A 26,451-nucleotide genomic window follows, 5' to 3' on the forward strand; every position below is an offset into this window, starting at 1 on the left:
TCTTTAATTGTTAGCCAAGGGGACCTGTCACTCATGAAGACTCACACAGAGAAGAGTTGAGAACCCCACCCGCTTGACTAATAAGACTAGATTTACATACAGGAAACAGTGAGCAGGGCTAAAGAGGTTTAAATGAGTCATAGCATGAAGGGCATATAAAATTTGATTTTCTTATTGGCTACCAAAATTGGGATTGGTATTACATGCCAAAGAGACTTGAACTATCCTAGTATTATAAAATTGGACATTTCTTAATGGCAGTCATGTAATATTGCTGAAGATGTCTCCCTGCACTACATGGTTGGCCTTTTTTTTATTAATGACCATCACATAAGACTACTTTACATTTATTATTAGAAATGTATGACTAGGTGCCGATATCTCCAGAGATGACAGTATATGGAGAGAAAGTTACTTATATTGTATTTTAAAGGGGCTATCTTTATGAGACAATTCCTTTAAGTATTCTATCAAGCCAATGTATTCCAGAAAGTAATGGTGGTCTGAAAATCCCCAGATCTTTACCAATGCCATCACCATCTCACTTTTTTTTATGACACATTAGAAGATAATTTTAAGGGTATTAAATCTTTTACAAAGGGAATCTGTCAGTAGGTCTTGGCTATATAATCTGAGGACAGCATGAAACATGACTGATACACTGATTTCAGGGATGTGTCACTTATGAGGCTGTGTGCTTTTGTTTCCATACAATGAAGGTTTTATCAACAGGAAATTATCACTGCCCGGACTAATGCTCACATGAGCCTTGGTCTGACCACCCCCCCTACCCAGATAAGCAGCTCAGTAGCAATAGACAGTATTACGCAGAAAGTTGTCATGTGTGTGGGGTTAGCTTTCTGAGCTCTGCTACATGCCACATCTAAAAACCTTGATTGTGTCACAACTGCTGCACCCAGTAAACTAAATGATGCATTGCTGGAATCGGGGTCTCTGTCCCTACATTACACTGCTCTCAGATGAGGCAGCAAAAACTTGGTGACAGATTCGCTTTAAAACTGAGAATGGTGATTTAATTTGCCCATTGATGTATTGATCTTGGACTTTATCACTATTTGCACACATTGGGTAAATTAATATGACATTTTTTTCTGAGCAAATAATTGGCCAATCAAATGGTCCATAATATTTTAAAGGCTGGATTACGGATTGAGCAAGGCAGATGGAAAATTTACTTTACTCAGCTCTAATGTATAGGCCTAATGGATTACTTCCAGAAAAACAACCACAACTGTTATTGTGAGACCTTTTCACCCAATGTTCCATGAAAGATGTTCTGCCGCTTTGATGTTACCTATTATAACACTATCATCTACTTGCACAGAAGGTAAATATCATGTTTTTGCATTACCACTAATAAACAACAGTAGATTTATATTACAGTGGGCTCAAAATATGTCAAGAATAGAAGTTCTTAAGACAATTTCAACTATTTCAGTGAAACAGACTCTAATCAGGTTTGTAGACTCGATCTTACATCATAGTCTAAAAATGCAAATTAAAACAGCCCTCTGTCCATTCAGAATGGGTCATTTCTTGACCAATCACAGGAGATGGGTCATAGGATCTCTTCATTTACAGAAGGAAGAAAGTTGTCTATGTAGTGCCACCTTTGTAGCTACTATGTAAATCCAACCTATTAAAGGACATTGAGACTTGACTAGTTACATTAATAGAAATAAACACTTGAAATAGATCCCTCTGTTTGTAATGACTCTATATAATATATGCAATTCACTTTTTGGATTGAAGAACTGAAACAAATTAACTTTTTGATGATATTCTAATTTAGTGAGATGCACCTGTATATCAGCTGTACCATGACTAGTTATATCAGCTGTACCAATTGACAACTACATTGTAAGTCAATATTCAACCCATTAAACAGCCTTGAAACATATCTATCTATATAATTGTCTTATCCCGTCTGTCTGTCTGTCTTTCTGTTTGTCTGTCTGTCCAGGAAATCCCGGGTCGCTGATTGGTCCGGCCGTGGCCAATCAGCGACGCGGCATTTCAGAAAAACATGGCGGCCATTAGCGGCTCATGTGCGGCACGGAGGTCAGCGGCACGGAGGTCAGCGGGAGATGCAGCCGGCTGCTCGCAGCATAAGTCCCCCGACCGCAGGCGCCGCTGACCTACATGCGGCTATCGTCGGAAGATCAGCTGCTACAGCCACTTATCTCCCGAGGACAAGTGTGACGCCCCTCCCCTCCCCTCCTCTCCTCTCCCCTCTCCTCTCCTCTCCTCCCGTCCCTCCCCCCGCTGGATCAGGACCCCGGCACCCGGCGTCATACTTACCCCTCCCCGTGCCTGCGAAGCAGCTCCTGTGTCTTCCGCTGATGCTCTGTGACGTCTCAGGTCAGAGGGCGCGGTGACGTCTTTACACCGCGCTCTCTTCTGAGCGGTCACAGCGCACAGCGGGAAGATGCCGGCTACGCTGCAGTCCAGAGAAGCAGTGAAGTGAGTATTGGATTTTTTTTTTTTGTATGGGGCCATAGGGGAGCTGCATGGGCCACTATGGGGGGATTTGACATCCTGCATGGGGTATTATATAGGGGGGATGTGACAGCCTGCATGGGGCACTATGGAGAGATGTGACATCCTGCATGGGGTATTATATAGGGGGGATGTGACATCCTGCATGGGGCACTATGGAGAGATGTGATATCCTGCATAGGGCATTATATAGGGAAGATGTGACATCCTGCATGGGGCACTATAGGGGATGTGACATCCTGCATGGGGTATTATATAGGGGGGATGTGACTTCCTGCATGGGGCATTATATAGTGGGGATGTGACATCCTGCATGGGGTATTATATACGGGGGATGTGACATCCTGCATGGCATATTATATAAGGGGGATGTGACAGCCTGCATGGGGCACTATGGAGAGTTGTGACATCCTGCATGGGGTATTATATAGGGGGGATGTGACATCCTGCATGGGGCACTATAGTGGGATGTGACATCCTGCATGGGGTATTACATAGGGGGGATGTGACTTCCTGCATGGGGCATTATATAGGTGGGATGTGACATCCTGCATGGGGTATTATATACGGGGGATGTGACATCCTGCATGGGGTATTATATGCATGGTGTATTATATACGGGGGATGTGACATCCTGCATGGGGTATTATATAGGGGGGATGTGACAGCCTGCATGGGGCACTATGGAGAGATGTGACATCCTGCATGGGGTATTATATAGGAGGGATGTGACATCCTGCATGGGGCACTATAGGGGGATGTGACATCCTGCATGGGGTATTATATAGGGGGGATGTGACTTCCTGCATGGGGCATTATATAGTGGGGATGTGACATCCTGCACGGGGTATTATATATGGGGGATGTGACATCCTGCATGGGGTATTATGTTGGGGGGTGTGATGTGACAGCCTGCATGGGGCACTATGGAGAGATGTGACATCCTGCATGGGGTATTATATAGGGAGGATGTGACATCCTGCATGGGGCACTATAGGGGGATGTGACATCCTGCATGGGGTATTATATAGGGAGGATGTGACTTCCTGCATGGGGCATTATATAGGGGGATGTGACATCCTGCATGGGGTATTATATACGGGGGATGTGACATCCTGCATGGGGTATTATATGCATGGGGTATTACATACGGGGGATGTGACATCCTGCATGGGGTATTATATAGGGAGGATGTGACTTCCTGCATGGGGCATTATATAGGGGGATGTGACATCCTGCATGGGGTATTATATACGGGGGATGTGACATCCTGCATGGGGTATTATATGCATGGGGTATTACATACGGGGGATGTGACATCCTGCATGGGGTATTATATAGGGGGGATGTGACTTCCTGCATGGGGCATTATAAGGGAGTGGGGGATGTGACATCCTGCATGGGGCATTATAAAGGAGGGTCGGGAGACATATGCTAGAATACCCGATGCGATAGAATCGGGCCACCATCTAGTATAGGAATATCAGCCATTGTCTTCTCTGGTTTGAATGAGATCTCTAACCATGTTTTAAAATGTAACTACGGTAAAGATTTTTTTTTTAAAGACGCACTCCCAATCAATTTTTTTTATTTGCTAACCTGTGTAAATGTGTGTATAGTGTGGTGTGTGTTAATATATGTATTGATTACCATATTCCCCAGTTTCCAGGATTGGCAAAGTCAACACTGGCGCCCTGTGCTCTTCACAGATGAAAGCAGGTTCACACTGAGCACATGTGACAGACGTGACAGAGTCTGGAGACGCCGTGGAGAGCGACCTGCTGCCTGCAAAATCCTTCAGCATGATCGGTTTGGCAGTGGGTCAGTAATAGTGTGGGGTGGCATTTCTTTGGAGGGCTGCACAGCCCTCCATGTGCTCACCAGAGGTAGCCTGACTGCTATTAGGTACTGAGATGAGATCCTCAGACCCCTGTGAGACCATATGCTGGTGCGGTTGGCCCTGGGTTCCTCCTAATGCAGGACAATGCCAGACCTCATGTGGCTGGAGTGTCTCAGCAGTTCCTGCAAGATGAAGGCATTGAAGTGACGCGCCCCTGGGCCTGTGTCGCGCTGTGTTGCGCACGCGGGAGCCTACCCGGAGCCGGATCAGTGGAGGGTTGTAGTCTCGTGGCGGTGACCCGGTCCGTGCCCAGGGAGTCAAACTAGACGGCAGTCTATTAGTAGTAAATAGTTGAGGACTACGCCACCCGTTGAGTGCAGCCAGGGAGCTGCTGCTGCAGGGCAGACCGCTGAGGCCGGTGGTAGGATTGTGCAGCGTGATAGTATAACCCCCAACGGGAGGGGTATGGCCTCAGGGCAGCCGACGTGGATGATGGGGGTAGCAGGAACCACTCAGAGACGGTACGGTGTAGTTCAGGGTCTTTACTGGTAACAACGACAGACCCTCCCGGAGTACTTGCTAGCAAACGGGGCCTGGTCAGTCTTTGAGCAGATGGGATCTCCCCTGGCCAGGCGTAGTTGTAGGCCTCCCAAACTGACTGTACTCTTCTGGCTACCTTGCTAGAAGCTGATGTAAGTAGCCCACGTCCCTGAGTGTACCGTGTGGTGCTCACCCGTATGGCCGGTGACTCGCGGCCTTCTAATGGCTTCCGCTCCACGATGGCGGTGCTGGTCCCACGCGTGTGACCGTGCCTTCGGGCTTCTGGGCCAGAGGACCTGAAATCCCCTGCCTGACGGATTCTGCTGCTGGGTAGGAGTTAGTCCCCACAGCCTCGGACTCCGGGTCCGGTAAAGAATCTTCTTAGTCAGGGCGAACTCTGCAGCTGCCAACCCCTGACTCCTTGTAACTCTGCTGTTTCCTATGCTGCTTCTTGTCTCCACTCTCCTTGTCTGACTCACCCTGCCTCAGCCCCGGGTTTATACAGGGGAAGTTCTTCCCCTCCCAAGACTGGGCAGGAGGTGTGGCATGCACAGGATCCCTGACCAAAGGACCTCCCACCTGCTCTCAGACATAACATTACATTACTGTGGAAAACCAGACCCCTGGGGTGCCACAGAAGCTATTCACTGGCCCGCCCATTCCCCAGACCTGAATCCAATTGAGCACATCAGGGACATCATGTCTCGCTCCATCCATGTCATGTTGCACCACAGACTGTTCAGGAGTTGGCGGATGCTTTAGTCCTGGTCTGGGAGGAGATCCCACAGGAGACCATCCGCAACCTCATCAGGGCATGCCCAGGCGTTGTAGGGAGGTCATACAAGCACGTGGAGGCCACACACAATACTGAGCCTTATTTTGACTTGTTTTAAGGACATTACATCAAAGTTGGATCAGCCTGTAGTGTGTTTTTCCACTTTAATTTTGGGGGTGACTCCAAATCCAGCCCTCCATTGGTTAATAAATTTGATTTCCATTGATGATTTTTGTGTGATTTTGTTGTCAGCACATTCAACTTTGTACAGAACAAATTATTCAATGAGAATATTTCATTCATTCAGATCTAGGATGTTTTATTTGAGTGTTCCCTTTATTTTTTTGAGCAGTGTATAATGTAAGCCTATGGGGTGTCAGTACAAGGCTCCATAGACTCAGGGCTGGACATATCATTGGTGCAACTTGTGAGGTCACATCAGGGCCCAAGAGGTAAGGTGGCCCACATTCACTGCCAAAGCAGGTGGAATTGGGCATTACAATGAGCTATTTGGCTGCAAAGGGCCCATATATTGTTCTTGCACAGGTGTCCCACTTCTGTCTGTGATTGCCAGTCCATAGACTTACACTGTAAAAGTGACTCATGAATCACACATAAACCCCAGTGTGATCCAGAGAATCAGAATAGACATCACTAGAGTGAGAAGAGGAAAAACGGGAAATATGGCGATCAATAAGTTTATTAACTACACTACGCTACACATACATTTGCACAGATTTATTGATTAAAAATGATTGTGTGTGCTTCTTTAATTAACATTCCTGTGTTTTAAATTTATGGATTCTTCTTTTCCAAACATCATGCTATAGTGCTGTTTTACATGTTCAGATCAAGCTTTTCTAAAAGCTGCTTTCAACTGCTGCTCAGTCAAAATCCCTATTCTATTTGCAAACAGTAGTTAATTCACCTGTCTTAATATGGGAGTGAAGTGCAGGAAGGCTCAGAGTAGGGAATTTTCTTACTCTGATTGTTTGCATATAGTGTTTGGATCTTGCTGAGCAGCAGTTGAAAGCAGCTTCTAAACAACCATGAACTGGCCATGTGAAACAGAGAGCAATATAAGGAAATGGAGTATCAGCTAACAGCCTAATGTGCATGGGGTAGTCTTGACTTTAACCTGAAAGTGTTGGAGAAGATAAGGGTCAAGGGTCGGGCAGTTTTAATTTTAATGCCCAATTATTTTGTCTACAGGGTGAATAATCTCTTTCAGAGTTGTTTGGAAGCAACCTTCTCCTTTATCCCCTTTGAAAACAGATGAACATTCAGCTGAACAGAACATTTATGTGTATGAAGGAATCGTGAGAGATAGCTGATGGCCAAAGGAGCTCTCGACTGTCAACTATCATATGAGTATGGCCAGACTAAGAGAGGGTTAAGAACTTTGGTAAACTTTTTACCACTTGACACTGTTGGAGGTATCTTATGAGAAAAGGTTGATTTGTGGGGTCATGGCCCATTTTAAAGGACACTTTAGCCTTTTCCTAGGTTCCAGTAGCCACAGGAGACATTTGTCTGATCGTAACAAAGCGCATATGGTCCTATAGTTCATACTCCGCATGGATGCAGCAGTCTAAGACACTTTGAAGGTCTTATTAGTATTGATCGTCTATACTGATAAATGTAATGGATACCTTCTGATTAATACGAGGTCTTTACAGAAATTATCGACTCCTGAATTATTTAGGCGAGAGACTAAGATAACATTGTGCATTTATTACGTTACAAATACTAAATTTGAAATTGGTCCCCTATGGGCTTTTTAGGTTTCCCAACGTAATAGAAAATGGATTACTGCGGCATGCTGTCAAAGACGGATATTACTAGGGGGAAATCTATGTCCAACATCGCTGCGTTCAATTTCAGTTGATACAAATCCAAAGTGTTTGTCTCACATGACATGAAGCCTTATGTTATCTCTCATTATGCCCCCAGGCAACCAAAAATAGCTAGTTAGCCCTGCAAGAACGGAGGAAACACCTGAACGTGTTATGGATGCGGATAGCAGAGATGGCAAGCACTTTTATAATCATCAGATCTAGAGAATATTGCATTTCATTACATTAACTTCCTGATTCTATCTAAAAACATTGTCAAGGGATTGCTTGGATAATGAACTTCCTTCAGATAATCAACCATAGGCAATTTTCCTACCGCCAAACCCCTTGCAGAGCAAAGAGATCAAACAACTTTCCATTGACAGGACTGTCTGATCCAGTCCTGTAAATCCTTAGCTCACTGCATTCTGGGAATTATGCACTTACCCTACAAAGAATATCTTAATGAAACTCTAAGATTCAACTCAAGGCTCCACTCATGGCAGAGGTGTTAATCACTACTATCGTACGGGAGGCTAGTGCTTCATTAACCTCTGCTCTTGTACCTTAATGGCTCCCGTGGTGATCTGAATATGGTGCAGCTGCCTTAGCGCACTCTCCCGGTCCATGAAATATGAAGCTGCCAGCTGGTGTAGAGTATCCAACGTGGGGGCCGATGTGTTCCCACGAACTCCGGCTTCTCGCTTCAGCCTTCCCTTATCCACAAACATAGTGAGCGACTCTTCACCTGAGAATAGAAGAAAATATATAAGTAATTGCAAAAAAGTCAGCCATATTGTAATAATTACTCATTAAATAGTTTTGAAATTATATTGTGCCTGAAACGTAAAAAAAAAATTACACAGACTGAGTATCGAGATGAACAAACACTTAGGGGCTGATTTATTAAGCTACATACAGTACAGACCAAAAGTTTGGACACACCATCTCATTTAAAGATTTTTCTGTATTTTCATGACTATGAAAATTGTACATTCACACTGAAGGCATCAAAACTATGAATTAACACATGTGGAATTATATACTTAACAAAAAAGTGTGAAACAACTGAAAATGTGTCTTATATTCTAGGTTCTTCAAAGTAGCCACCTTTTGCTTTGATGACTGCTTTGCGTATGCCAGAAATTTAACTCAATTTGTGCAAAAGAAAAAAAAAAGGTTTTTCTTGCGTTGCTGCGCATTTATTACGTTTTAGAAACATTTTTTGAGATGCTGGACTTGGCATGGACCATAAACAAATTGATACTAAAAGAGTATAGTCTGACATGGTGATCCTGTATGCCAAAATTGCTCCAAAAATTATCTGAACTTTGTGGACCATATTAATGTCAAATGTTTTAAACCAGGGATGTCAAATTCAAATATACAGTTGGCCACCATTACAGATTTGGACAAAGTCACGGGCCGACCTTGATATTTGTTGAAAAATGTCTACAATTGAGGAAATTTTTGCTTCTTATCAAATATAACGTTGAACCATTTCATAAGGAAACAAACTTAAGTTTTGCCTAAACAATGAATCTGGAACAAATAAAGTTTAAAACTATAAACACATGTGAATTGGGGACAGTAAACGTTGGACTTTAGCATTAGTGGTGCACGGTCTGCTGGCGCACCAGCTCTAGTAGACATTTGGTATTTTCTCACAGGCCAAATATAATTACACTGCTGCAGATTTGGTCTGTAAGTCTGAGTTTGACATATGTGTTTTAAACTAAGAGTAGACAGTGTAGACAAGAACTAGGTTTCTCAACCAGCATGAGAAACCTTGATCAATTTAAAAAAAATGTAGACTGCCTATTTGCACCGCCTAATAGTTAAACAGCTTTAGTAAGTAGGCCCCTAAATTTTAGACACTATGCCAATATCTAACAAATTGAATTTTATCTCAAATAAGATTTTTAATTACAAGATTGGATATTTCTGACATGCTTGCTTGTAAAGCTGCAAGCTTTGAGCTTGGTGGATGTTTCCTGTTTTTTTCATTATCTCATCCCTTTTCTCTGGGCTCTATTCTATTTGCTTGCATTTCCTTCCCATTCACTTTCTCTCAGGGCTCATTCAGACGTTAGTTTTTCACGTACGAGAAAAATGGTCATTGTTTCATCAACAACTTTGTTCATAGCTTCATCAGATTCAGGAGTTTCATTCCAGTTTGGTGCGAGTTTCATCAGTTTTTGTTGGATGAGAAACCAAAACCAGTTTCTCTACCTTCTCCTATCTATCAATCCATGAAAAATAGACAGCAGTCAGATGGCATCTGAGTGCTTTCCAATTTTTTCATGGGTCCATAGACTTGTATTGCCGATTTTGATCAAACATTAAGGTTAACTTCGGACATGTCTCAGCAATTTTGTGCGGACCGCTCAGTCTGTAAACAAAAAATTGGATGTGTAAGTGCCTGCGCCGCACGGTATCAGAACGCTATTAACCTGCAGATTAACCCAGTATCTGCAGGTTATTAGAATTATTTTACATAAAAGATTCCCTTTAAGCACCAAAATAATTTTCTGCATTGTGGCACATTGTGTTTTATGCTCCGAAATTCTACATCTGGACTTCTACAATAATCAGGAGCAATATACTGTAGCACAAAGCAGGGAGCAGTGCATGACTGCAGTGCCAGACTATCCACATGGTTTGTTTTGTAGTTGTCTGTAACTAATCAACTTTGTGCTCATAAATCGGCATAGGTGCTGCATACACAAAATGTTAGGACAATTGTTTATGAAAGTTATATGATTAATTGAAACAGAGCTAAGGGGCAGATCACTTTTGCATTGGATTTTAGACCACTGTGACTTAACTGCAATGATAATTATATCTTACTTATATTACAGCTACTGTATTTATACAGTATAAACTGTGTATATATATATATATATATATATATATATATATATATATATACATATATATACTAGATGGTGGCCCAATTCTAATGCATCGGGTATTCTAGAATATGTATGTGGCACAATTAGCAGAGCGTTGTTTAAATTTGGCGCCAAAATCGCTGATTGGTCGCGGCCGGCGACCGCGACCAATCAGCAGAGCTGTGTTTGAATTTGGCGCCAAAATCGCTGATTGGTCGTGGCCACCGATCGCGACCAATCAGCAGAGCATTGTTTAAATTTGGCGCCAATCTCGCTGATTGGTCGCGGCTGGCGGCCGCGACCAATCAGCAGAGCGGTGTTTAAATTTTGCGCAAAAATCACTGATTGGTCGCGGCCGACGGCCTCGATCAATCAGCAGAGCGGTGTTTAAATTTGGCGCCAAAATCGCTGATTGGTCGCGGCTGGCAACCGCGACCAATCAGCAGAGCGGTGTTTAAATGTGGCACCAAAATCGCTGATTGGTCGCGGCCGGCCACCGCGACCAATCAGCAGAGCGGGGTTTAAATTTGGCGCCAATAATGCTGATTGGTCGCGGCCGGCGACCGCGACCAATCAGCAGAGCGGCGTTTAAATTTTCCGCCCATATCGCTGATTTGTCGCGGCCGGCCACCGCGACCAATCAGCAGAGCGGGGTTTAAATTTGGTGTCAATAATGCTGATTGGTCGCGGCCGGTGACCGTGACCAATCAGCAGAGCGGCGTTTAAATTTGCCGCCCATATCGCTGATTGGTCGAGGTCGCCGGACGCGACCAATCAGCATTATTGGCGCCACATTTAAACCCCGCTCTGCTGATTGGTCGCGTTGGCCGACCGCGACCAATCTGCAGAGTGGCGTTTAAATTTTCTTTCCATATCGCTGATTGGTCGCGGGCGTCGACCGCGACCAATCAGCGTCGTATTAGTGAGGACCGGGGAACGGCGCTGCCTGTGCGGCTACTTCCGCTGCGAGAAGCCGGGAGATGAGCGGCTGCTCGCAGCAAAAGCATCCCGACCGGCGGCGCCGCTTCCCGGTCCTCCGTTCACACTTGCCGTCCGGAGAGCATCGACCCCAGCCGCTGATCTCCCGACGTTAGCCGCATGGAGGTCAGCGGCGCTGGTCGGAGTAGTTCTGCTGCTGGCACCGCTCATCTCCCCGCTGCATCGCCGCTGACCTCCGTGCGGCAGATGAGCTGCTAACGGCCGCCATCTTTTTTCTGAAATCCCGCATCGCTGATTGGCCGCGGCCGGACCAATGAGCGACGCGGGATTTCCTGGACAGACAGCGGCCGGACCAATGAGCGACGCGGGATTTCCTGGACAGACAGACAGAAAGACAGACAGAAAGACAGACAGACAGACGGGATAAGACAATTATACAGTTATATGAAAAAGTTTGGGCACCCCTATTAATCTTAAGCTTAATGTTTTATAAAAATTGGTGTTTTTGCAACAGCTATTTCAGTTTGATATATGTAATAACTGTTGGACACAGTAATGTTTCTGCCTTGAAATGAGGCTTATTGTACTAACAGAAAATGTGCAATCTGCATTCAAACAAAATTTGACAGGTGCATAAGTATGGGCACCTCACCAGAAAAGTGACATTAATATTTAGTAGATCCTCCTTTTCCAAAAATAACAGCCTCTAGTCGCTTCCTGTAGCTTTTAATGAGTTCCTGGATCCTGGATGAAGGTATTTTTGACCATTCCTCTTTACAAAACAATCCCAGTTCAGTTAAGTTTGATGGTTGCCGAGCATGGACAGCCCTCTTCAAATGATCCCACAGATGTTCAATGATATTCAGGTCTGGGGACTGGTATGGCCAATCCAGAACATTGTAATTGTTCCTCTGCATGAATGCCTGAGTAGATTTGGAGCAGTGTTTTGGATCATTGTCTTACTGAAAGATCCATCCCCTGCGTAACTTCAACTTTATCACTGATTCTTGAACAATATTGTCAAGAATCTGCTGATACTGAGTGGAATCCATGCGTCCCTCAACTTTAACAAGATTCCCGGTGCCAGCATTGGCCACACAGCCCCAAAGCATGATGGAACCTCCACCAAATTTTACTGTGGGTAGCAAGTGTTTTTCTTGGAATGCTGTGTTTTTTTGCCGCCATGCATAACGCCTTTTTGTATGACCAAACAACTCAATCTTGGTTTCATCAGTCCACAGGACCTTCTTCCAAAAAGAAATTGGCTTCTCCAAATGTGCTTTTGCATACCTCAGCCGACTCTGTTTGTGGTGTGCTTGCAGAAACGGCTTCTTTCGCATCACTCTCCCATACAGCTTCTCCTTGTGCAAAGTGCGTTGTATAGTTGACCGATGCACAGTGACACCATCTGCAGCAAGTTGATGCTGCAGCTCTCTGGAGGTGGTCTGAGGATTGTCCTTGACTGATCTCACCATTCTTCTTCTCTGCCTTTCCTGTGTTTTTCTTGGCCTGCCACTTCTGGCCTTAACAAGAACTGTCCCTGTGTTCTTCCATTTTCTTACTATGTTCCTCACAGTGGAAACTGACAGGTTAAATCTCTGAGACGGCTTTTTGTATCCTTCCCCTGAACAAATATGTTGAATAATCTTTGTTTTCAGATCATTTGACAGTTGTTTTGAGGAGCCCATGATGCCACTCTTCAGAGGAGATTCAAACAGGAGAACAACTTGCAAGTGGCCACTTTAAGTAGCTTTTCTCATGATTGCATACACCTGGCTAAGAAGTTCAAAGCTCAATGGGGTTACAAAACCAAAAAAAGTGCTTTAGTAAGTCAGTAAAAAGTAGGTAGGAGTATTTAAAACAAGAAAATGATAAGGGTGCCCATACTTATGCACCTGTCAAATTTTGTTTGAATGCAGATTGCACATTTTCTGTTAGTACAATAAACCTCATTTCAAGGCAGAAACATTACTGTGTCCAACAGTTATTACATATATCAAACTGAAATAGCTGTTGCAAAAACACCAATTTTTATAAAACATTAAGCTTAAGATTAATAGGGGTGCCCAAACTTTTTCATATAACTGTATATATAGATATCTATCTATCTATCTATCTATATATATATATATATATATATATACACTGCTCAAAATAAATAATGTGAATACTCAAATAACACATCCTAGATCTGAATGAATGAAATATTCTCATTGAATACTTTGGTCTGTACAAAGTTGAATGCTGACAACAAAATCACACAAAAATCATCAATGGAAATCAAATTTATTAACCAATGGAGGCTTGGATTTGAAGTCAACCCCAAAATTAAAGTGGAAAAACACAGTACAGGCTGATCCAACTTTGATGTAATTTCCTTAAAACAAGTCAAAATGAGGCTCAGTATTGTGTGTGGCCTCCACGTGCCTGTATGACCTCCCTACAACGCCTGGACATGCTCCTGATGAGGTTGCGGATGGTCTCCTGTTGGATCTCCTCCCAGACCTGGACTAAAGCATCCGCCAACTCCTGGACAGGCTGTGGTGCAACGTGACGTTGGTGGATAGAGCAAGACATGAAGTCCCACATGTGCTCAATCGGATTCAGGTCTGGGGAACGGGCGGGCCAGTCCATAGCTTCAATGCCTTCATCTTGCAGGAACTGCTGACACACTCCAGCCACAAGAGGTCTGGCATTGTCCTGCATTAGGACGAACCCAGGGCCAACCGCACCAGCATATGGTCTCACAAGGGGTCTGAGGATTTCATCTCGGTTCCTAATAACAGTCAGGCTACCTCTGGCGAGCACATGGAGGGCTGTGTGGCCCTCCAAAGAAATGCCACCCCACACCATTACTGAGCCACTGCCAAACCGGTCATGCTGAAGGATGTTGCAGGCAGCAGATCACTCTCATTGGTGTCTCCAGACTCTGTCACGTCTGTCACATGTGCTCAGTGTGAACCTGCTTTCATCTGTGAAGAGCGCAGGGCACCAGTGGTGACTTTGCCAATCCTGGTGTTCTGTGGCAAATGCCAAGCGTCCTGCACGGTGTTGGGCTGTGAGCACAACCCCCATCTGTGGACATCGGACCCTCATCCCACCCTCATGGAGTCGGTTTCAAACCGTTTGTGCAGACACATGCACATTTGTGGCCTGCTGGAGGTCATTTTGCAGGGCTCTGGCAGGGCTCCTCCTGTTCCTCCTTGCACAAAGGTGGAGGTAGTGGTCCTGCTACTGGGTTGTTGCCCTCCTACGGCCCCCTCCACGTCTCCTGGTGTACTGGCCTGTCTCCTGGTAGAGCCTCCAGCCTCTGGACACTACGCTGACAGACACAGCAAACCTTCTTGCCACAGCTCGCATTGATGTGCCATCCTGGATGAGCTGCACTACCTGAGCAACTTCTGTGAGTTGTAGAGTCTGTCTCATGCTATCACGAGTGTGAAAGCACAAACAACATTCAAAAGTGACCGAAACATCAGCCAGAAAGCATTGGTACTGAGATGTGGTCTGTGGTCCCCACCTGCAGAACCACTCCTTTATTGAGGGTGTCTTGATAATTGCCAATAATTTCCATCTATTGTCTATTCCATTTGCACAACAGCATGTGACATTGATTGTCAATCAGTGTTGCTTCCTAAGTGGACAGTTTGATTTCACAGAAGTTTGATTTACTTGGAGTTATATTCTGTTGTTTAAGTGTTCCCTTTATTTTTTTGAGCATAAAGAATATATATATAAAAATATAAAATATTCAGGTGCGATATACTTGAAAAGACCTAGAAAAAAAGAAAGAAAACAAAAGCAGAAATAGTTAATTACTGGAAATCCGCTGATGTTAGCATCATTCTTGCCAGATAAAAATGCTTTAGCTGGGTTTTTAATGAAAGAAGCTCCATGTAGCCTTGGACGCAGGAGCAGAGGTAAATTTTATTACTATGACGTGCAGGCTTCTATAAAATATGTAATACATTACATTTTCGTGTATCGGCCCTTAAATCATCATTAGTTCGGTGCACAAGTTATGCATCTCTAATTTACAGCGAGAAAATTATTATTTTGTAATTAACTCGCTTAATTTTTCTGCCTTCCAAACTGCAGCTTGCGGCATCTACTTCATGTTGCCAAATTATAGTGGCACCTCTGTGTATAGCCTTATTGCTTTTATGGTTTTGGGTAATAAGCTGTGATTTATGTTAATCTCCAGAATATCTGTTGAGCTGTGCTCACCTCTGCGTAACTTGAACGCAAAGGTGTATGTGTTAAGACTGTATGCAATATCTCACTATGAGCATCTGAAAAGCTTAAGGAGTTTGAAAGACTTATTGTACTCATGACATATCCTAAGGATATCTGATCGGAAGGGGTCCGACACCCAACAACGCCCATTGTTGAAGGTCTGGCGGTGGCCAGATGTAGACAGTGAATGGAGCCGTAGCAGCGCAGCACCATTTATTGTGTAGTGGACATTGCTGAGAACTGCAGCTCAGCTTCTATTGAATAGGACCTCAATATTATAAGCTTTGACACCCCCATAAAAAATGTTACCTAATGACCTAAGGATAATGCTTGTTGAGTGGAGAGCAGATAATAGGAGCTTAGTATGATTTGTATCAAGTTATATGCTACTGGAACTGCACTGACACATTCTTCCTCTAAAAGTGAAATTCCGTTTTAACTTATGTTTCATATGTTAGAAAAGAAAACTAATCAAGTGATCTATATTTAATCCTACCTATTTTATAACAATGGGGCTGTGGAGCTGTGATATGCATAAAATGAGTGGTCGAATTGCCAGTAGGTTTTGCAAGCTTTGCCATGCTCCATGGCTCTTTTTTTTTCGTGAATTAGTGGATATCGCATCAATATTCATATTCTACAGCATTTATAGGGAACTTGACAAGAGATTCATGCTGCCCGAACCATGTGAACCATGACAAGTCGAACACTGGCTGCAGTATTGTAGCGGTGTGTAGTTTACCCTTAAAGGGGTGGTTAGAAATCTAAATTAATTTTCATCCTAAATCCCTGTTTATTTAGTCTCATTAACTAAACTATTTCCTAATATACTTGAATTAAAAATTCCCTATCTTTCCCTAACTACACTATCTAATTGCTTTTCTTTTTTTTTCCTACTTGCTTTTTGATGAGGCTTCATATGAGAATCCCAGTGCATGCTGTGATACTCAAAGTAAGTGTCATCAGGGGGCAGAGGGTGCGGTCACTGCAGCAACCTCTGCCCCCTCCCTGAAACAAAGCATCTTCAATCAGGGGCTGGGCTAATCCCTGTGTGATGTGCGATGTGCACAATGACAGTGCGCACTCTCGCTGGCTCAGTTTAGCAGTAACAAGCTGTCAACAGAGCACACTTTAAGTGTGCATTGTCAGAATACCCAGCATACAGAGACCAGTGCTTCACCTGTGTGGGCAATGCTGGTCTCTACACACCGGATATTCTGACAATGCGCTCTCTTGCCGTCTCATTACTGCTGATCTGAACCAGCGAGAGAGCACACTGTCATTATGCACATCGTGCAGGAACTAGCCCTGCCCCTAAAATGAGCATTAATGATGACGCTTTGTTTTAGGGAAGGGGCAGAGGCTGCAAGTGTGACAGCAGCCTCTGGCCCTTGATGACGCTTTGTTTGAGTATCCCAGCATGCACTGGGATTCTCAAATTAAGCATCATCAAAAAGGAAGTAGGAAAGAAAAAAGAAAATCAGTTAGTGTAGTTAGGAAACAGTAGGGATTTTTTTATGTATATATATTAGGAAATTGTTTAGATTATAGCATTAAATAGATAGGGGTTTAGAATGAAAATTAATTTGGATTTTGGACCATCCCTTTAAACACTGCTGCATTTCAGAGAAAACATACATTGTAAAGCTGGCTAGGGACTATGTGCCTTGGATGACTAGTCCAAGAGTCAGGTCCTGGCGGCTCTTCTGTGCAATGTTCCCCATGACTGACAGGTCTCTCTCTGCTATGTGTATACGAAGAAACCCATTCGCTTAATGGTGCGGGGCATGAAAAAGCCACTGATGAGTCAAAATGTGAAATATTTGGCTGTAACAGAAGACAGCTTGTTGTCCGAAGTGCCAGAGAGCGGCACAAAATTGATTGTCTGCAGGCAGCAGTGAAGCACGGTGGAGGCTCCTAGCAACTTGGTCTACATTTTAAAGTGCAGTTGGAAATTTGGTCAGGATTAATGGTTTCCTTAATGCTGAGAAATACAGGCAGATACTTATTTATCATGCAATACAATCAGGGAGATGTCTCATTGGCTCCAAATTTATTCTGCAGCAGGACAACGATCCCAAACATACAGCCAATGTCATTAAGAACTGTCTTCAATGTAAAGAAGAACAAGGAGTCCTGGAAATAATGAATTGGCTCCACAGAGCCCTGACCTCAACATCATTCATTTTTTGTGGGATTACATAAAACTTTTCCACCTCACTAAATAACTACCTATATATATATATAGTATGCAACCATCTAGGATGCTAGGCATCTTAATTGTGTTACTGCATGCTCTTTTGGTTACAGGTCACTGACTAGTTATGGTATCATCATATTTTTCTATCAATGTATTGATTCCTCCTCTTTCTGAAATTGTAAAGGACTTGTAGAGGTAAACAAGCAATTAGTTTTCCATGTAATAATTTCAATGATCTTTTCACAGTGAGCACTGTATATGACTGTGAGAGCTTAGGAGCCAGACAGTATATCATCTCCTCCGCCGCCGTTGCAATTCTGACAAGTGTAGAGCTGATGATGTGCCGTCCGCTGAGTTCTATTCACATCTTATGTAGACATGTGCCAATTCTCCACTGAAGGGAAATGGATGCAAAAGGGAGGGGGGGGGGGATGAAAGTTAAGAAGGGGCAAAACGTGAAATATGACAAAAATTGAAATTAGAGGATTACTGTAGGTGAGAATGAGACAAATGGACAACAGGTAGAGACCAGAAATAAGATGTATGGTTCGGCTAAAATCAACATAATTATTTCCGATAAATTAGATCTTGGAGGTTTTTCTAAAAGGGCAATGTTGGATAGAAGAGGAGATACTTTACTCATGGATATTGTCACGCAAGGTGAGGGAAGGCACAAGTGTACAACAATGGTAAGAGGGGGAAGAGAGCCCAACAACTAGGGAAAGGGGGAGTGGAGACCCCTAGGCAGATCTAATATCACCCTGCCTACCCTATCATCCCTATAAAGGTTCTGCACCTATCACCGAGCAGGAACCTAATCCGTGAATGTCCCTAGAGCTTGGTCCTAGATAGGGAGGGGACGGGATGAGCGCTAGTCAGGCCCAATTACAAACTAAAGACAACAAGGTAAACAAATAAAGGGGATACACTTAGCTTGAGCAGACACCAGAGGAGAAACGCCAACTGTTCTCCAAGGTCACCAAAGAACAATCTAGCTGACTGCTAGCACCCCAAGCTTACACAGAGGTACATAGAACTATCACCGGCGACTCTCTGGAGAAACTGAGGGTTTTTAACTACCAAGCAAGGGTGTGTCAATCAGCATCAGAAGGTGGAAGTCACTGCTGGGTCCTAAAGGGAGAAGGATATCACTATACTACAGAGATGAGAGGATCAAGAAGGCATCTGCAATTCCAAGCGCAGTGATCTTCTGCAGCCGGATCCAGAGCGACTGTCTGTCACACCTGACACACCCGTGACAGATATTTAGTTTTCTATGATTCTTTTTTTTTGTTACATACATGTCATACAAACGTGGAGAAAGTGTGGAAGTCCTGCTCTCTCCACTTAATTTAGAGAAAGGCTGAGTATCCCGCTGTCAAAATGAGCAATTTAATTTGTAAGAATTTTTTTTACTATTCAATGAGTGTTATGGCATTACAATGACATGTATTGTGCCACATGTGATGGCGTGGGGCCTACAGAAGAATGACCAAAAGCCAAGAAAGAAAAAGATAGAAGACTGAAGAAAGAAGACAGAGGAGCCAATGAAATGACCAATGGAAATGAACGAGGTACATGGAGGCCGAGTAGAGATGTCTAGAATACTTTTTCTACTTCTTCCTGGCAGATTCAATGTTATTGATGCAAATCAAATTTTTCAGACAATTTTGGCAGATTCGCCCACCTCTACATGTAATGCCTTCTGACCCATCAAAATATAGAGAAAGACTGAGTCCTGTTTCCCCTGAAAGTCTGTGGGTCTTGCTCTCTCCACTCAAAGTGGTGAAAGCCTGAAAAACCTGTTCCCTCATCTACACAGAGAAAACCTGTGGGTCCTGCTCTCTCCACCCACATTCATGAGTGACAGTTCTCTCTTTATATAAACTCATGAAGGACAAGCTATCAATCACTTTGTGTGTAGGTGTGGAAAGCAGGACTTTCTGACAGCGTTTAGACTGCTATTTATATGATAATACTGGATCAAATCATAAAAAAGTACAGATATATCCTCAAGCTCAGCATCTCCTCTCTACTTCACTTTCTACATCATGTGAAGGTCTATCTATACCTGGCTCTTACAGTGGCATTGAAATTGTTGCTGTCCACATTTGCACTTGTTCTGAAATGTTTTAAACTACTAAAAAAAAAAGTAAATTACTACTAAAAAAAGTACTTATTGCTAGGTCATTTTTACCACACAATGAATTCTGTTGAAACGAAACCCTAAAAAAGCAACTGTGGAATCACGTGTTTCCGCCAATTTTTTTTTACAACTCATCCTGCAAAGTGTTGTACAACTGGTCCCATAACTTGTCCCGCTATGTCAATGGAAAAATAAAAAAATAAGTTATTATGATTCTTAGGGCTGCCGTATACATAGGACGACTGCTATCCGATTTTTTTTATCAGATAGCACTCGGATCAATATGATTCAATTGGGCAGTGCTGATAACCAATTTTTTTCACTGAAAGAATCTGTCATTGAAAAAAATCTCAGCATGATGAGATTTCACTCTGAAATTGGATGCCACTCACCCATTCAAGTCTATGGGTGCGTGGAAATTATTGGACTGCACTCGAGTGCAGTCCGGTTTCCACTACTCACAGAATGGAGTAGATGGAGACATTGTTTTCTCCATCTTCTCCTCATCGGACAGAATCAGATCATACTATGCTGACACTCTGATCAGAGTGTGAAACTGACCTGATGGAAGAGTCTACGGCCATAGAAGAAGGGAAAGAAAAAACAAAAGTTCAAAAATGTAAATTCGCCCATTCATGAAGGGGTTAAAACTGCAAGCGAACACTAACCAGAAGATAAGGATGGTGACTACCCTATAATCTTTTTAGTTAAGTAGTTGTTTTAAAATCATCTATCTATATAATTGTCTTATCCCGTCTGTCTGTCTGTCTGTCTGTTCTGGAAATCCCGGGTCGCTGATTGGACCAGCCGCGGCCAATCAGCGATGCGGCATTTCAGAAAAACATGGTGGCCATTAGCGGCTCATGTGTGGCACGGAGGTCAGCAGCGATGCAGCCGGGAGATGCAGCCGGCTGCTCACAGCATAAGTCCCCCGACCGCAGGCGCCGCTGACCTACATGCGGCTATCGTCGGAAGATCAGCGGCTACGGCCGCTTATCTCCCGAGGACAAGTGTGACGCCCCTCCCCTCCTTTCCCCTCCTCTCCCCTCCTCTCCTCTCCCCTCCCCTCTTCTCCCGTCCCTCCCCCCGCTCGATCAGGACCCCGGCACCCAGCGTCATACTTACCTCTCCCCTCCTCTCCCCTCCCCTCCCCTCCCCTCCTCTCCCCTCCCCTCTCCTCTCCTCCCGTCCCTCCCCCTGCTCGATCAGGACCACGTCTCAGGTCAGAGGGCGCTGTGACGTCTTTACACCGCGCTCTCTCCTGAGCGGTCACAGTGCACAACGGGAAGATGCCAGCTACGCTGGAGTCCAGAGAAGCAGTGAGGTGAGTATTGGATTTTTTTTTTTTTTGTATGGGGCCATAGGGGACCTGCATGGGGCACTATGGGGGGATGGGACATCCTGCATGGGGTATTATATAGGGGAGATGTGACAGCCTGCATGGGGCATTATATGGGGGGAGAGGTGACATCCTGCATGGGCCATTATATGGGGAGAGATGTGACATCCTACATGGGGCATTATATGGGGGAGAGGTGACATCCTGCATGGGGTATTATATAGGGGGGATGTGACATCCTGCATGGGGTATTATATACGGGGGATGTGACATCCTGCATGGGGTATTATATTCATGGGGTATTATATATGGGGGATGTGACTTCCTGCATCGGGCATTATAAAGGAGGGTCGGGAGACATATGCTAGAATGCCCGATGCGTTAGAATCGGGCCACCATCTAGTAAAAATTATAAAAGGAAACTACAGCACCTAAATTCATAAGTCTAGGATCTGATTAATTGAGATACATATGAAAAAGAATGATTGCAGTGAACTTTATAGGGTTTCTAATTGAAAATCCCCTCTAAAACCCACAATCATTACTTTATCAGACACATTTTTAGCTATATATATGTAGAAATCAAATTAACAATTCCTTTTAAGAACTGTCTTTTCTTTTCTTGGCCTCATTGTGCCCTATTTTCATCTCTATGCAGACATCACAGCTCAATCCCCCACCCAGTCTTGTTCTCCATCTCCTCATCTTCCTGTCCTCCTGCAGCCAGTCTCAATTACTGGTAGACGTCATCTTGACTGGAAAGTGTTTTTTGTTTGAACTGAAGCAGAATTTGCATGAGCTTTGTGAGGGCAAACGTGACCGCGAAGCTTTGGCTGAGGATTGTCCGTAGTAACTGTCAGGAAATGCGCATTGATGTCCTAGGGAGGCTGGAAAATGACCCTTTCTTCTCATAAGGACACAGGTCCCATTTTAACCTCTTCACTGGACAGTCCACGTGTTTCACTTGATTAGTTCACTCTGAATATTTGGATCAATTAAAAAATAACGAAACAATCAAATGTATGTTATGCAGGCAGACAAATATAAAATTGATGCTGTTAGAATTAATGACTCTGTACACATTTGCACAGATTTCTTTTCATTTATTGTTATTTTGTTTCCTAAATAGTGATGACTCGCCTCGAGGGCCGTGGGGTACTCGGCAGCCGGGCCTTGTGGCTGCTTTTGGGGGATATCACGGTGGCTGGCCCGGACCGTGACCCAGGGTGGTCAGTGCAAAAAGGGGATTATTTATAGGGGATTTGTCGTGACGCCACCTGTGGTGCCTGGTGAGGAACACCAGCGCTTCAGCAGTCCTCTGAGGCAGATGTTAGGGCAGCTTGAGATGGAACGGCTCCCCACAGGTGGAGCAGGCCTCAGGGCAGTGTAGATAAATGGAGGTGCGCTGGGCGTTGTAGTGCAGGGAGGGAAGTGGCGCCGGCGAAAGAAAGGGACGGAGGCAGTACAGTGCAGTCATCCAAGATTTACTCACAGTTCTTAGATAGTCCACAGGTGCACTGTACAGGTGCAAGCCTCCCCCATCGCACTGCGTACACCGGGCAGGGGTTCAATCCTTCCTCAGGCAGCTCGGGCGTACATGACAGAACCCCACTTTCTTGCGAGCCTTTCTAGACCGATTTCATGCTGGGTCTTACTCCCTCCTGCCCTGCGCTTCCCACTGTGAATCCTGTTCGGGTGCTGCGAGGTCCCCCCTGTCCGTCGGAGTTGCACAGACCTGCTTGACCTTACTAGGATTGGAGCGGGGGTTCGGCTTCTGGCTATAGAAGCCAGAAGCCTCCGGTTTTTCCAGCCGAGGCTTGAAGCTGCACGACTGGGCCAGGGGCAGGTCCCCTTCTTGCGGCCTAGATCCTCCTGACACCTGGCAGGTTCGGGGTGTACGGGTGCCGCCTGCACTCGCCGTACCCCCTAGGATCCCTTCTTCAGAACGGAGCTTCCTCCCTGCACCCCTCCTGGGCCTCTGAGGCTAGGCCCTGCTTGGGGAGCAGAGCTCTGAGTTGTGATGCTCACAGCCCGGGTCAGATGTTTGGGGGGTTGTAGCCGTGGCCTGGACCCGTTCCGTGCCCAGGGCCGTCACATTAAAAGGGTGTAATGGGCTTTCAGAGTTGGTATTAATCGAGTGGTTATATTGACTACGCCACCTGTGGTGTCTGGTGATTCGCCCACCAGCGCTGCGTTCAGTCCTCTGAGGCGGGATGTAGTGGCAGCAGGAGATGGTACTACTCCCCACAGGAGGAGCAGGGCCTCAGGGCAGAGAGGACAGGAGGATGGGAGTTGTAGTGGAAGATGTGGTGCGGTGAGGTGCGGTGCCGCGTTGCAATAAGGAACCGGAGGACATAGGGGTAGTCTTCCAAGCTTTACTCATGGTAGAATGCACAGCTGCAAGGCTCCTCCCTGCTCCTCACGGCGCACTGCGGCCGCCAGGACCGGGCGTCCGACAACCTCCGGGTAGTTCAGGTGCTTTGGTCAGGACCCCGCACCAGAGTGTTCCTAGACTTTCCCACTAGGTCCTCTCCTGTCCATATGTGGTGCGTGTACTAAGGCCGGGTCTCCCTCTGGACTATGCACAGAACAAGGGTACGGGTGGCGACTCCACTCCGCTACCCGGTGGGATCCACTGAGCCTCCGGGCTTCTCCGACTGAGACATAGAGTAACAAAGTCAGATACCGGGGACCGGTACCCCTTTTGCAGCAGGAATCCCTCTGACTAGGCCAGAATAGCGAGGACAGGTGGTGTATACCGCTCTGTCTGCATCCCCCAGGGATCCTTTTGCGGTGGAGCTAGACTCCTCTGCTCCAGGCCTTCTTGGGTAGGGACCTTGACCGGGTAGTAACAGACGTTAACTCTAACCCACTCCTCGACTCAAAGCCAGAGTACGAGTACCGTGTCCCCATCAACTGCAGGTTCACACAGAAAGCCACGTTCAGTCATGAAAATCACAATCAAAGACCATAAGCCCAAGATGGCTGTTTATTAAATATGAATTTTTAAGTGTAACCTAAATGTGCGTCCTCCACCCTCACCCACTACATGGTTCCCCCTATCTTTTGGTTCCCCCCATCTCCTCTATCCCGACTGGGGCAGCACACTGGTGCACATAAGCCCCCTTCAGGTGGGAGAGGTGTAGTGTTGGATGCAGAGGTGGGGTCCTGTCAGCCGCACCATCCTTACCTCGAAGGGGAGATACCACACCTCATCAGAGAGGTGCAGTACCCCTGTGGCGACCGAACCCTCAGGGGCGCCACACAAAGTTAAGCGACTTTCTACATTTTCTTCATTAAACATTTTCTACCAATTTACTGCTGTAGATATTCTGTATGTCCCTTATTTAGTTTAATGATTTGAAAAAACTGATAAAAATCTGCTAAAGCTCCTGGTCCTGGTTTGTTGCTATCTCTCCTTTCCCCTCCCTTCTCTCAGTTTTAGAGATAGCAGAAGGGAAATGTTTGTACACAGACTTGCAGGGGAGAGGGGAGGTAGATAAAATAGACCACAGACAAGATAGAAATCACATATACAAGAAATAAGTGCAGCTCTGATAATATAGAAGTAAGTCTGGATACGAAGAGAGATCCCTTGAGCTTGTGCTTTGTGATCGGCTTCTTTATCCGCTGAGCCACAGCAGTTATACCTTGTTTCTGGGTGTTTATTGTATGTTATCCTTGCTTTAGTCTTTTTAGGTTAACAGAGGAGTTTTCATTTATTCATTTATCTGCCCAATCACCTTACAGGTGCTGCTAACTATACTTTCCCCCTGCGGGTATTTCCTGCTGGTGATATTCTCATTTGGATGTCCAGCCATACTGCCATTGTTTATGTGAGTCAGTGAAAGACCAGCTAGTCTTTATCTCTCTGCTGATTATGCTTTTCACCCTGCATCTATCTTCTGTTTCTTGTTTAGAAAGTAGACAGCATAAGCTCTACTACCTTTTCTTCTCATTTTGTATTTTGAGGTTTGTTTTAACTCACTCTGGGATCTCTTTCTATTTGAGCTTTCTTTCCCTTCTGTAGGTAAATCACAATCTGCTCTGCCATCCGGTTCCTTAGGATTATTGTGAAGCACTTGACGGCCTTTCGGCAGCATAGGTCCTAGCTGCCATTTTTTAGTCTGTTGTTAGGACTATTGCAGCCCACGTAGGAACAATTAGAGACTTCGGGGTCAGAATCTCTAGTCTATACAGGAACCGACTTGGTCAGTTGCAGTTTCTAGTGTTTTACCTATTTTCCTAAATGAGTTGTTATACAATCATAACAGGGATATCTCACCAGGAAAATATCTCAAACTTGGATTAGGCTGCAAACTGTATATAAAGAGCCTGAAAATGAGAAAAAGATTGCAGACCAAAACTTAGTGCAATTTTATTAACTAAAACGAACTACTAAAATAGAAAATCATTTTTTGTCATGTCAAAATGTCAATGTCAAAATCTAACATGGTATTAAAGTAATAGGAGGGGTGGATTCTCAGACTTCTTCTTCTTCAGGACAACCACAAAGATCCTGAAGAAGTCTGACAACTTTGAAACGTATCAAGAGTAAATCGCACTGTTACCTCCTTCACCGCATATTGGATTTTTTTGTGGACACATCACCATCAGCACAGATCGCCCTCATTTCCGATTACTTTAATACCATACTTGATCTCCAAACCTGTGGAGCTGCGGTAGCTGGAAAAACTCTATTTGAAAACCCAACTAATTTTGTGCCTCACACAACCACACTAGGTGAGCAGTACTGCTTTATTTTATACACTGTTATTTGGGATTTGTTGTCTTGACAACATCCGGGTCACCAGACAGCAGTAAGGTACTTTGGTCATGCGCAGTGCATGACCAAAGTATCTTCTGCATCTGCAGCGCTGATAACCTGTATAGCGCAGGGATGGTGCTCCAACCCTATGAAAAAAAAAAAAGTGAAAGTCCCATAGTGGGACAAAGTATAAAAGCAGAAGAAAGTGTTAGAAAATGAAAAAAAAAATAAAACAAAATTTGTAAAAATATGAAAAAAAAATAATAATAATCCACCAAAAATAAAAATATAATGCACCATCAATAAATATTATTATGAAAAAAAAAAACAATAAAAGTACACATATTTGGTATCGCCGCATCTGGAACAACCTGACCTATAAAACTGTCCCACTAGTTAACCCCTTTAGTTAACACGGT

The 26,451-nt window shown here is 44.5% G+C and overlaps 1 protein-coding gene across 1 annotated transcript in view; it reads right to left on the bottom strand.

The window, feature by feature from the left end:
• The window catches only part of BRINP2 (BMP/retinoic acid inducible neural specific 2), a 418,902-nt gene that overhangs the window by 262,026 nt on the left and 130,425 nt on the right, over positions 1 to 26,451 (bottom strand). Inside the window, exon 4 of the mRNA XM_073643360.1 lies at positions 8,077 to 8,258. Within this exon, the coding sequence (XP_073499461.1) occupies positions 8,077 to 8,258 (182 nt within the window). The remainder of the gene's footprint in view (positions 1 to 8,076; positions 8,259 to 26,451) is intronic.

Source organism: Phyllobates terribilis, unplaced genomic scaffold, assembly GCF_046119375.1.
Source record: "Phyllobates terribilis strain yellow unplaced genomic scaffold, ASM4611937v1 Scaffold_8__6_contigs__length_399053987, whole genome shotgun sequence".
Taxonomy (NCBI): domain Eukaryota; kingdom Metazoa; phylum Chordata; class Amphibia; order Anura; family Dendrobatidae; genus Phyllobates; species Phyllobates terribilis.